Source organism: Rhopalosiphum padi, chromosome 2, assembly GCF_020882245.1.
Source record: "Rhopalosiphum padi isolate XX-2018 chromosome 2, ASM2088224v1, whole genome shotgun sequence".
NCBI classification, from domain to species: domain Eukaryota; kingdom Metazoa; phylum Arthropoda; class Insecta; order Hemiptera; family Aphididae; genus Rhopalosiphum; species Rhopalosiphum padi.
This window is the reverse complement of record NC_083598.1, coordinates 20018765-20032878: the sequence shown is the minus strand read 5'-3', so window position 1 is coordinate 20032878 and position 14114 is coordinate 20018765. Positions and strand designations below refer to the sequence as shown.

The following is a 14114-nucleotide window of genomic DNA, read 5'->3' as shown; positions in this document are numbered from 1 at the left end:
AAGCGGTAGAAAAGTATTTATTTTATTAATACGAGACTATTATAGTTGTAGGTACTCAATATTATTATTTGTATAGGTACATTACAATATTCACGTAGAAATAAAAAAATATCATAAAAGCCCGAAGATGGTTTTTGCGGACCATTAAAGTTTTTATATTATTGGCGCGATAAATCCATTTCATATAATTATTATACATATTTTAGATAATTGTTAGTTTTCTGTGGAACAAAATAATACCTTCAGCGGAGAAGATGACGTCCTCCAATGGTCTTAGAAGTAAAATAGATACATAATAAATATAGCATTATAAAATATTATGAACACCTTCCAGGACGTCTGCATAATATAGACGTATCAAAGGGTGCACGTACCTATAACACGTACGATACGCGTACTAATAATAAATAATAATATTATGCACAATCATCTGTCATTTATATATCGAACCATCATCGTGGTCGCGTGCGATATACGCGCGTAAAAATCGTTTCGGGAAATAAAACGCTGACGTATGCTACAGTCGTGTGCGACCACAAACATTTACCGCGGTCGTCGTATAGTCGTCGTCATGGCGACAACACTTTCACCTGACCAGGTACGATCGGGGCGAGCGCGTGTAACCCCACCACCAAACTATATTATTATTTTATTATATTATACAGTCGGCAGCGGCGGTGGCTCGTGACCTCATAGCGCGCCTACCGACTTGCCGCGGTGCACTCGGCCCGAACACAGTCAGCGGGCATCGCGCGCGCCGTTCTCATCTGGACGAGATAAAATATAATTTTATAATATATACTTGTAAAATATTTAACGCGCTGTACCTACACCTACTCTGCGAGTGCCGTCAAAAGTGTGTTGTGTGTCTCTGGTGTTTTGTTTTGGCCGCGGTGGAGACGATGACGACGACATCACAGAATATTGCCGCAACAGTGTCGTATTCGGGCAACGCGCCGTCGGTTCTCCACAATAGTATTAATAATGTCGCTATAATAACAAAACTCGGCTCGTCATTACACCTCGCTGGTGTATACTGAAACGCCATTCACGTGAGAGTGCAGTTGCTGTCGTAGCGGGCCCGATCGCAGAAAAAGAATATTATAATTTACAACAGGATCTGGCTGCAGTTTATTTATTTTTGGTGTATATTACACAGGTAATATAGTTGTTAAATCGGTACAGCGGTCGTGGTAATATCCGGAGATCACGGGCGAGATGACCAATCCATATGCCCGCCCAACGGTACAGCCGCACATCGAAGATCTCCCGACCGATTGCGGGTGAGTTTGACGCGCGCGCGGTTTAAATACAACTAAAACATTCTTATTAGGTATTTGTTTTGCGTATTACGCCGTAGCTTGTCAGATTCGACTATTATAATACTATTACTATTTACTACAGTACTACGAGTTACGACGACTTCATTTGACTTTATATATCTTTATGAATATGTTATACCATTTTACATTTATACGTATAGTATTTATATGTATAGTATGTGTACTGTGTAGCATTTGATTTATTATAACTTAATAATTGTTTAAGGGGGAACGATCATTTTTTATACTCGTTTCTTTTTAAACATATTTTACTATTATACTCGTAGTTTTAAAATGTTATTAAACTATTTATAGGTTGAATAATTAAGTTTTCGGACCTGTAAGCTTTTTGTACACAGGCGTCCTTTTACAAATTTTTACTCATTCAAATTTGAATATACTATCGCACTATTTACCTATGTTGTAGGTACGCGTTTCACGATATAATTTTGTATAATAGTATTATAAGTGTAATAACTTGCATCTATCGCTGTAATGATGATTTTTTTCTATGAAACGGATGGTCGCCAGTTTGCAGCAATATTTTTTTGTCGATTTTATTGCAAAGAGTTTTACTTGCACAATTATTAGCAACTTTAGTCTTGTTTTATCCAAACATATTTTATAAGCAATTTCACGAATATATATAATATGTATAGAACATAGGTAAATTTGCTTACTTACACTATATATTATACTAAATACTAAATGCTTACAAAAAAAAAAAAAAAAATAAATTTCATCTTCCGAAAATGATCTTAAACATTTTTAACATTCTCTAATTTGACAGCAATGGCCAATGTGTTGTTCACAAACCATCTTACTTATATTTTCAATCAAATAAATAAATATTCAGTATAGTAAGTACAAAAGTGCATTATGTATATGTGAATCGTATACCTATAACATTAAACTGTAAGATACAGTTATCTTCATTATTCACGAAGAACCCCTAGTTTCCAGCTTATTATATTATTATAACGATTTAGAAGATTGATTATACTTCGCGGCGGCGAGGATCAGAAAGTAGGACTAGGTAGCAGAACCACACTTTTCCATATACTCTTTTGCATCATATTGTGTGTTAGATGAATAAAGGAGCTTTATGTGTTTACTCGTCTTTGGCCATCTATGACTTAATAATTTTCATTTAATTTTGTGTTAACCTTAAAACGAAACATTTATTTCGATTTATTTTGGATAAGTTTTATTTCGTTGTTTATCAAAAATCTATAAATTTAAACATTTCTTTATGGAAAAATTTAATGTATGACCTACTTCTAGGATATTAGGAGATTAATTAAATATTTAATGATCCAGGAAAATCAATAATATATACCTACCTACTAAATAAAATATTCTATACAAAACTATCGATTAGTTGTCGTTTACTTGTGTATACTGTCTAGACCATATATTCCTAAAATATATATATATAGATATTTATTGAGTCTATACTTTACTATATAATTTTTCAATTAATATTCGATTTATAAAGTGTATATTGAGTACATTTTATGACAAAAATAAAATATTTAATTAGTTTGTGTTTATATTTTGTATAAATCTACACTAATTATATCACTAATAGATATAAATCATTTATTTATTTACTTGATAACTATAAACTGGTGTCGAAACTAACGATAGAAACGCTCTAGTGACGTTTTAAAACCATGTATACATCAAGGGGTGTACTAATGTGCTTTAGTATATTGGGTAGTTTAAAATTGTAAATATTTTATTTTTTCACTTCTTATATATGAATAATTTATAATTTAAAATAATTGTTGGTTTGTTTTTATGTAAATTAGATACAATTCAACACAAATTGTTTAACAATTTATATTATTATTGATATATACACTAATTTTCTATAAGTGACTATAATATTATGTGCTATTAAGAAGAATATTGCTATGCAATATGCATAATATATGTTAATGTCTAAACAAAAATTAAGTAACCATAAAACACACAATGATTGTTGTTTATATTTTATAGGTTACTTAATACTCAGTTATACATTGAAATCATCATAAAAAATTAACACTTTAATATGAAGTATCATAAGTTTAGGCACCTATAAAATAACATAATTCTCAAAATATATATTTAAACTGATTTGTGACATTTTTAATTTGCTTAATTTATAACAATGACACCCTTTTATTTTTACCATCATTGATAATTTATTGTTCTTAAATACATATACATATACATATTTAATAGTTGTGGAAATGTGGTTTCAACAACTTAATAAACAAGATACATGATATTGAGATTTCTAGATAAATCTTCCAAAGACCGAATGTTAATATATTGCGATTCGTAGAACTCATAACGTATACAACGTTAAAACTTTCCGCCCGCGGTATGTTTTTTTTACTCAGTGGACATTAAAAAAAACAAATAAAATGTTGAAAAAATGTCAACTAAAGCAATACAGGAGATGAAGAACCAATTGCACAATGTCTATACAGTTTACTCGCATTCATGCATGTATGTATATATTTATTGATGTGACGTCCGAATAAAATAATTTCACACATGTATCGAATTACTGCGTGACATACCTTTAACTATATTAAAATATACGATATTGTTTTGGCAAAAACCACAAGATGTCTAGATTATTTTTTACTGAAGAATTATACGCAAAGTATACAAATAAAAATTATTAAAACATTCCATTTGCAGTGTTTAAAATTCTCGAAGATCACTGTTGATCGTAATATTGTACATCAGTTGTAGTATAATATATAAGTGCACGTGTAATTACGACGTGGATAAGTGTGCGCGGCACGGAGGTTTGACGGGCAGCGTCTGTTGCATAACTATTTAGTAGATATATAAGTATGACCAGTCATAATCTATACTGTATCGAATAAACGGTTTTTTTTTTCGCATCAACGGTTACCTATGTGTATTTTTTTTTCATTATGACGTCGGCGGAATATATGTATACAATATATAATATATTATGTACGGTCGTTGGTCGACACTAAAGAAACCAAAAAACGTTCAACATACCACAAACAATCTGTGTACACAGTACACACCTATATTCTTTAAGCAGTTATGCGAAAAAAAACACGCGGGATTCTGACCAAACACAAAGTGTCATGTAAACATAGTATTCATAAATAGTATAGAATAAGTCTGCAAGTAATATTTAAGTTTAATGTCAAAGTTGAGGAGTTCCCTCACCCACAACGGCTATAACATTATTCTCATGTGGATTGCGCCGTACTCAAAAACATAGTACCTACCTATAAAAATAAAAGCACTGTATTATTTTTTAAATAAAACATTGTGGCAAATATATTTAACGGTATTGATTGATTTGTTTAAATTTTATAAACAAAAAATCAGTGCAAGTTCAATTTTATAATTTCTTCTAAAGAATGTCGTGCACGCACATCGATCGAAAAAAGCAGAGAAATACTATACCATTTATTACTAACGATAATTCGCTAGTAATGCTATAGTATAATTAATACAGTATAATATACATAAATGGAATATATTTTTTATACTAAACCGTATATATACACATTATTTTTAATACTATTATAAGAACAAGTTGTCTGTTAAAATGCCCAACAATAGCTGCGGCTGATTTGCTTCCTAAAAGTAAATAAGTCGTTTTGCTTGTAATGTACAACTGTATAACCTATATTTTCATTTCTCGTAAGTTCACTATACAAGCTTTCATATGCGATGATCGTTAAATAACGAATTTAGATTTTAGATCCTTTTTGTACCTATAGCACATTAGCACGTATAACCAATATACAAATAATACATCAATACATATTACATAATTATTATTTACTATATTATAATATATTCAATCATCGAGTATTAACAATTTTTTTTATCTGTTTGACGTAAACACGCACAGTACGTTATTATTTCTGGAACATCTATAATAATAAGTTCCTACTTTGCGGGATTGAAATTGGGCACTATGACATTTAAGCATTTAACGTTCCTTTTCAAAAGAGGATTCAGATAAACATTGATTATAGGTATCATAAACCATCATCACTGATTCCTTAGGTCTACCCTAAAACATAAAATAATTATTTTTATTAAAAAATATTGATTACCTATTTAAAATCAAAAGAGTAACAAATTTACATAAAAATTAGGTTTGAAAAATCTGTTTACCTGTTTGAAATTGACATAATAAGATAATTCAAAAAGAATACAAAATTAGTTATGTATATTAAGTATTAACATATTATATATTTTCTTGATTTCATATTATACATTGTATTTGTATAATAATAAATAAAATTTGCAAAATGTTAGCGAACTCGCTAGGCCCACTAGGCCCATGTATACGTAATACGTGATCTATTACGCTAAAATTTTGTATGTAATACCTATAATAAATAAAATTAGGTTACCAGTGATATATTGCTGAATAAATTGTATTTTAAAAGTTTAAAATGATCTCATATTATTAATTGTAATAGTATAAGCATATTTAATAGATATTTTTTCTATATAGGTGAAACTTATAATTATTTATTATTAAGGTTATTTATTCTCAACACTAGTTTGTTCATTGGTTCACAAAATGTTTTTTATAACCATCTGATTACTGATTAGTCTACTAACTAACATCTAAGAATTGAAAATTGCAAATTATTATAGAATGTTTTGTTTATGTCACCGAAAATTATAATAGGTACCTATAGGTACGGCCATTTATGACTATAAACTCACGTATCATCGTAAACTTTATCAGTCTATTTAAAAAAAATATATATAGATAAGTGAGTATAAGAAAAGTACGCCTATACCCCCTCCCACCATCAATACTACCATCATAAGCTAAAATGTCATAAGTTTATGGAGAATGTTTTGTGAGAAAAACGTGTTTTCATACATTCCATTTTCTTAAAATCAAAACACTTTGTCTTTGTTTTTGTGTTATACAATCAATTCTTTAAGTATAATATGTTTTCTTATGTGAATTTAACCTAGAATACATTTCTAATAATATAATAATAAATATGGTTAAATCGAATTTTAATAACATATCTTATTTGTTAAAGTCAATTTAAAAAGGACGCTTATAAAATTTTGTTTTTAAAGTTTTGCATTTTATATACAATACACCACTGGTGATGGGTAGGTATATAGGTACATCATATTGTGCATTTTACGCTTGCTGTGTACATCATTGTATTAACTGGTAGTACTACAGAATGTCGGTATGTTTACAGTTTATACTTGTGTTACACCGAGTTGTTCATTAAATCCCATTCAAACATTTCAAACCACCGCCGCCAACGCCGCGTAGTATTATAGGTAGGTATTACTTATTTAAAATATAGGCGCGTCTGTTTTCCGTTTTTATGTGGACATTGACATTTATTGTGTGCAGAGACATACACGTTGTACTTATATTATGTTATTATACGTACTGAAACATAAAACATCGTAATGAAACTATTTAACCATGTGCACGAATACTCGTGTACAGTTGTAGTGTATATATGACTAAACCAAAATAGGTAGGTATAGCGGCTATACTATAGCCTAGACCGTGTAGTTAATATACTATCTATACTCAATGGTAATATCTACTGACACAATGTCAGCCATAATGCCATATTTTAATATATTATGAATTATGATGCAGCATATACACACAGACACGGTGTCGCATTTTTTTCTGTTGGTGGGCATTCATTTTTTGTAGAGCAGACTACATTTTTAATTTATTAAAATTAAATTGTTATACCTAGTATGATTTACATAAAAATAGTTTTGATTTTTGAATATGAATTGATTGAATATAATCCACTATCTACATTATGTTATAGTGACTTTCAGTAATACACTTAATAATTTTTAATATACGAATATATATACCGGTATTATGCTAAATTATACTGCAGATATACTGTTCCTATGCTTACTTGATAATAGAAAATAATATAAATTAGACTATTATAAAAACAATAATATAGATTGAGTATTGAGATACAAAACAATTAATTAAATAGTAACTTGTACCTGTAGAGAGAGGAAAATGGGTCTTGGGAAGTTGGTGGTATAATTGTATGCTTTTTGTTAAGTAGAATTGTGCATTTGTGTCACCTCTTACGCTGGTGTAAGGTGTAACTAAGAGGGATCAAACAGTGCACGAGTATAAGAATTTTATATTATCAACGAAATATCTCATGTGTACTACTATATTATACTCATGCTTACTGCTAATTCTAATTTTTTTTAATAATAACTTGAAAGTCTTTATGCGTATTTATGGTGAACTTATTGTGGCCTCATTTAAAAACGTGAGTTTTATGACGGATTTACTCAAAATACTTTAAGCATTTTCTACTACTTTACTAGTTAATATTCATGGATAGATGTATTTAAAAAAAAATTGTTATAAAATATTAAAAAATATATAAAATAATTTTAGAAAGTGGATTTTACTCCCTTCTTTCAACATTTCAGGGATAAATATTGTTTAGATGAGAGGAGAAACTGTTGAAAATTTCACCTAAATTTGGAAGTTACGTCTCTACGTCTATAATAATAGACCAATAATACCATATTGTCTCATAAATACGCGTTATCGGATTGTGCAAAATATAGCTTATTATGGATTACTTATTTGTATTAACTACTATGCGTAGGTATATCAAAAAGTTTGGCCAACACTGAATGAACGATGGCCTTCGCGCACTTCCGGTTCCTCGGTCATCTGAAGACCGTATACAATTAAATTGTTGCCCTCGTCATCATTACTATATGTAATATATAATATGCTGTCCCACATAATATATATATTTTTTTATAGGCACCTTTATGTGTATATGTTATATTATTATATTATTATGCTATTCGGTAAGAATCGTAATCCACGCGCCAAAAAAAAGTACTCAACACACTGCAATGGCAGCGCTCATCGTGTACGACACTGTACGTTAAAATATATTATATGTGTGTGTCTGTGTGTGTTTGTAGTTTTCAATGTCGTGTTATAGGCACGGCCAGCCCCGTACAATATTACAAAATAAATTATAATAATAGTCAACAATATTTATCTTATAAAAAACTTTTATAATATACGTTTATACTTATACTACTTCGTATATATCATATTATATATTATTATTATTAAGTCGTCACCATGTTTTATATAGGTAAAATTATTGTCTTATGTTCATTATTTATATGTTTAATATATACAACATATAGGTACCTAATAATAATAATATGTATGCCAAACACGTCGCATGTACAGTTTTTGCGCTGTTGTCATTGAGATATCGTTCACTGTTCCAGCGTATAATATAATTATTAGGAGTAGGTATAATTATTAATATTTACAATCTTAATAATAATTTAATATCAATATAGGTATAGGTAAATACGTTTTCTTTTTGCAATATATCGATATTTTTATTTTTAAATACCTATAATATGTACTTAAATAAAAATATATATAATACATTGGTGTACAACGTACATAATCCAAAACTATTTAATGAATTTAGCTATACGGAATAATGGGAATATATTATATAAGTAGACATTATGAAATAAAAAAAAATCTGTTTACTAATCATTAATCACATTTTTCTATATGAAAATATGTTTGATATATATATAATTGCGATAAAAAATGTAAATTATCAGAAATTCAAGAAGTATTCTTTCAAAGTAAAAATCAAACGTGTGTGTTTTTCGTTAGTTATTTTATCGTTTAGTATATATTTTAAATATCACATAGATTCATAAAATGAAACTGATTAAATTCGACAATAGCGTTTTTGATTAGTTTCTGGTGTATTGTGTATAACTACAATATAGGTACATACCATATTATACCTTTACATATTTAGATATACCTATTTTTAGTTCACTGTTACAATTCACTAGTCACATAATTACTTAATTTCTACTAGAGTTAAGGTACAGCATTTAGATAACATTTTTTGAATATCATATAATAAATTGTTATATAACTATTAATCTCACCTAAATAATAGATACGAATTTAAACTTTAAACTAAAAAAAAAAAAGAAAGAAAGAATTAGAAATAAAATAAATAAGAAAAATATATGACATAATTTATTATTTTATTATATATATATTCAAATTATTTATTGTCAAAGATAAGTATTTACAATTGTGTATTTATTAATAAAATTAATTTTTATTTTGTCATTTTAAAATTATTGATTGTTTTACATATATTTTGAATTATTTAATTACTTTCATTAAGCTGTACGTTCTGATATACCTTAGAAGTTATTAGTTTATTATGTACAAAGAAGACTTAGTTAAAATATTTTTTGAAAGTTGATATACTCGAAATAAATTTTTTTCACCAAAATGTTTATTGTTATAATATAAATATGTATACTTTATAAAGTGTTATTTTACCAAATAATAGATAATATTTTATAAATTCTTAACTAACTTCAAACGACTCATATTTATTTTTTATGACGTCTCGGGTTTCATTTATTTTCGTATTTTATATTACCATGTTTTAATCATTATTTTAATATATTTTAAACATTTTAACCATGTAGATTGTTGAATTATTGATTTTAATATATAAAATTATCTAGATTTTTACACAACATACGATTTTCCAATTTGTATGTTTGACTCGATTTTAGTTCTTACTATTACCATAAAAAGTAATGGGTGTTGCAAGATGATTGTTTTCCGAATTGTGTTAGTTTAATAAAATATATATACATATTATCTTTTTGCAAACGCAGAACAATATTATTGAGATTTCATATTTAAGCAAATTCATATTTTACAGATTGCAGTGGCTGGGATATTCATTATGTCGGTCTTGGATTAGATGTGCTACAGCTGGAAAGTATTTGACTACCATAACACTGTTTGTTTTCTTCCAAACGGCGTCACAAAGATACTTTTTTTCAACTTTAGAATCGAGAAGCTATAATATACCTAAAGATATATCAAGTGTGTATAATGAATCATACCTTACTATATACGGAAGCTGCAGTTTTCTAACTGATCAATGATTTTATAACTGTGTATGTATTCCTGCATTTTTTTTTAACTTAGATTGGCTGTGGATTCTCAGTGGATTTGTTCATTTAACGTTGTCCACATTCGTTGGATACCGAGGGGGTAAACGCAACAAAAATTCGTGGATTGCATTTTTTGGGATCCTGCAAGGGATTTTTGCCGTTTTACTAGCATTAATAAATGCGTCCGATCACTACAACTTTCAACGACCATCAGCTTTAGTTTTGGCCACTTTGGGTAATACAAGAATAAACGCACATATTAATTAATTATTAAATCAACTGAACACAAACCTTCAAAATATTGTCTCTTATAGAAACGCCACTATGCGACTCAATTCACGGTGCCCACGTAAAGGAACCATACGTCCCATTTCACTTGGTGAAAACTGCAGTGTTATTCTTGCTCCAAGTCAGCATGTCTTTGGGAAGTACAGCCCTATTGGCTTTGGGCCTAGGTCTGCTCGATGAATCGGTAACTCCAACCAAAATACCGGCTTGTATAGGTGTGGTCGTCGGTTCATCATTGCTGGGACTCCAAACGGGGTTGATGGTGGGGAAATTTGCATTCCATGTTAGCGCAGACTTTAATTTAGCCGGTGACATCGTGTGGCTCAGTAAGTCTAAAATATATTGTGCCTACTACCTATGCATATCGACTCAAACAATATGGCACTTTTCATGTAAAAATCTGTTTCAATAGTTATTGGTTTGATTTTGATGGTTGTATCTTTCATCGTGGCTCTATATCCAAACAGGCTGGTCACGAGCCGAGCTTCAACATTAATACGCAACAGCCCAATTTATCGAAATAACAGATATGGTACGTGATAAATTATAATGATTCAAAATTTGAATCCGATTTCAGCATTAAACTGTTTACATATTTTAATAGATTTCAGGAGTACGCTTGGAAGGATTTTCAGTAATAAGCTGATTTTATCTAATATTGCTGCCATCGCTTGCGTGTACACAGTATTGATCAATATGTTGTACGAGGAACCTAATTATATGGAATCGGTGTTTTTCGTACCCAAACACACAACAGACGCAACTGATCAAAATACCATAATCATTGGTTTGTAAATTTAATATATTTACCTGCCAACATTTATTTAGAAAATTATAGTAAAATAATAATCTAATCGGCATTTATAATTGCGCACTCATTATTTTTTTGTAATTTATGAAAAAAAAAAGTTTTTTGAAATCGCTTTAACTTAGTACTGGTTTAAACACGCGATGTATGTATAATATAATAATAATAATTATGCAACTTGCTTATGTTTTAGATTTTTTGAGATATCCTTTGGCAGCAGTTTGCGTGTTTTTATCTGGCGTATTAATATGCATTACACAGCCAAGAGCTACGTTGTTAGCCGCCTGGAACATTGGCATAATTTGTGTTGTGACTATATTAGTCTTCACCAGTATGTTCTTACGGTGTTCCAAAATACAAGTACACAATCAAATAACGCATAAGTAAGAATTTGCTTAATAATAAAAAAGAACAATTATCACCTAAAGAGTATTTTTTGATATTTTATGTTTATATAGGTCTGATTTGAACGAATTTTGCAATAAGGATTGCAATTGTCCGGACAATATTCCATTTGAACCGGTTTGTTCGTCAAACAGCCATATAGTCTATTACTCACCCTGTCATGCCGGTTGCAGGACTCAGGATCTGTATTCCAGACAGGTGGGAAATGTGCATAATTAAATCATATTAATAAAAGCTGTGTAACATAAAAATAAAAATAAATAAAAATATGTTCTCATCATAGGAATACGTCGGGTGTGCTTGCGTCCAAACCGAATCCGCCAGCAAGCGTGCTTGTTATGATCATAACTGCCACCAAATGAACGTCGGGTATCAATCAATTTCGGTGTTGATTCTGTCACTGTTGGGCACGTGTATAGTTGGCACAATAATTTTATTGCTTAGGTAAAATACAGATGAATTTAAACTTTATATATACTGTGGTTGGTGATCCATTGAACATGGCTAAATTAATTAATTTAAGTCAATGTTTGTGTTTTAAAGATTTTATTATCAGATAATACGGTTATTAAATAATATGTTATGTACCACATATTATACCCGTAAAACGGGTTTTAATTTGTTATCCCACTGATTGTGACCTTACAATTTTAGAAGTGTAGAACCTGATGATCGCACCACAGCTTTGGGATTCGCAGTGACTTTCATTTGTTTGATGGGACATGTGCCCGGAAAAATACTTTACCTATTTGTTGGACGTACGTAATAAATGATGGATACACAAATTATTTTACAATAATATAATATATACTTGATTTTATGTTGTGCTAAGAATAGACAACATAATATAATATAATTTAATTTAATCGCTTATTTTTTTAGATTTAACGTGTATTTTGTACGACAGCAACGACCAATGTCGGTTAAATGGCTCGGCAACGTTTTCCACCTATCTCAGTCTGTCCAACATATGTAAGCGTCACCTACCTACTACTGTGGCATGCAAATTAAAAATCTTGCTAAAATATTTTAACTTGTAAACTTGTTTGCAGGTATACTCATGACGTCAGCAGCACTCTATGCATGCGTGTGCTTAATGTCAAGGCCATTGCGTCCGTATGGAACTTCAGATTCTGCGAAAAAATTTATCGTTAACTCAGTATCGAGTCCGTTGAGTCCATTAACGCCGCCTGGATTTGAAGAGAGAGCACCCACGCCTACCAGAAAGCCTCCGAAGAGAAGACCGTCCGATTTATCATTTTCTGCTTCGAACACTAATATTGATTTTACCAGGCATACAGACGACTATTCGCCAAGGAGTCCCGGAACAACGCTCAGAGAAGGAGGGGTCTTAACTACATTACTGTAATAAACTTTCATAAAACAATGTGAAAACACGTGAACTGCGAAGGGAATATTATGTGATCTGATTACCCTCATATCAGTTACTGCAATGGAAAATATATATATATATTGTACTACAGGTGCCTCAATAAGCGTAAACAAAATCAAAATTAAACATGCCATACTATTTAATTTAAAAATGTATTACGTACCAATCTAGTCTATGGATTAAGCTGTATAATAGAGGATATAATTTGGTCCTAACTCCTAATCTATTAAACTTAATAATAAAACCGTGCATGTTTAAAAAGAATATAGGGATAACGGAACCCGCGCACAGCGCACATGTACTTACTCAATTAAGAGTTGTATATTAATGGTACGAGAATAATCAAACTTATTGTAATTTTTAATCGTGTACCTATAATAATAGAATAATGAATTAACATCAATAGTATATATTCATGTTTCAATTAATAAATTAAGAATTAAATTGTACTAAGTTATACAATCTATAGGTATAGCAAATAACGATTGACATTTGGTTGTAACCACCGCAGGTATTTGTGTGGATAAAATAATATGTTTAATTGTAATGTTTTTTATGTATAATAATTTTCCATTGATTTTATTTTATTTTAAGTAATTCTCATATAATAATTGAAAAATAAAATAGGTATTTAAATTTTTCAATGTATATGTGTATCTATAATTAATTACCCGACTACCTATAAATTATAATAAATAAATATAATTATTGGTTGTATTCTTAAAATCTATCATTAAAAGAGTTAATAATTTAATTGGTTATAAGTAATGACTTTTATTTATTAAAACTAATAAATATGCTAATTAAGTCACATTAAATTATAACTTAATATAACTATAGT

At 29.6% G+C, this 14114-nt stretch overlaps 1 protein-coding gene across 1 annotated transcript; it reads left to right on the top strand.

The window, feature by feature from the left end:
- The first annotated feature begins 690 nt into the window (after positions 1–690).
- Positions 691–13921, top strand: LOC132920822 (solute carrier organic anion transporter family member 74D-like). Its single transcript, XM_060983519.1, has 12 exons — positions 691–1283; positions 10142–10308; positions 10414–10614; positions 10694–10993; positions 11080–11199; positions 11272–11454; positions 11669–11858; positions 11934–12078; positions 12164–12324; positions 12535–12638; positions 12763–12852; positions 12933–13921. The coding sequence occupies exons 1-12, from the start codon at positions 1219–1221 to the stop codon at positions 13247–13249; spliced, it is 2043 nt and encodes a 680-aa protein (XP_060839502.1). The 5' UTR covers positions 691–1218; the 3' UTR covers positions 13250–13921.
- The last annotated feature ends 193 nt before the right edge of the window (positions 13922–14114 follow it).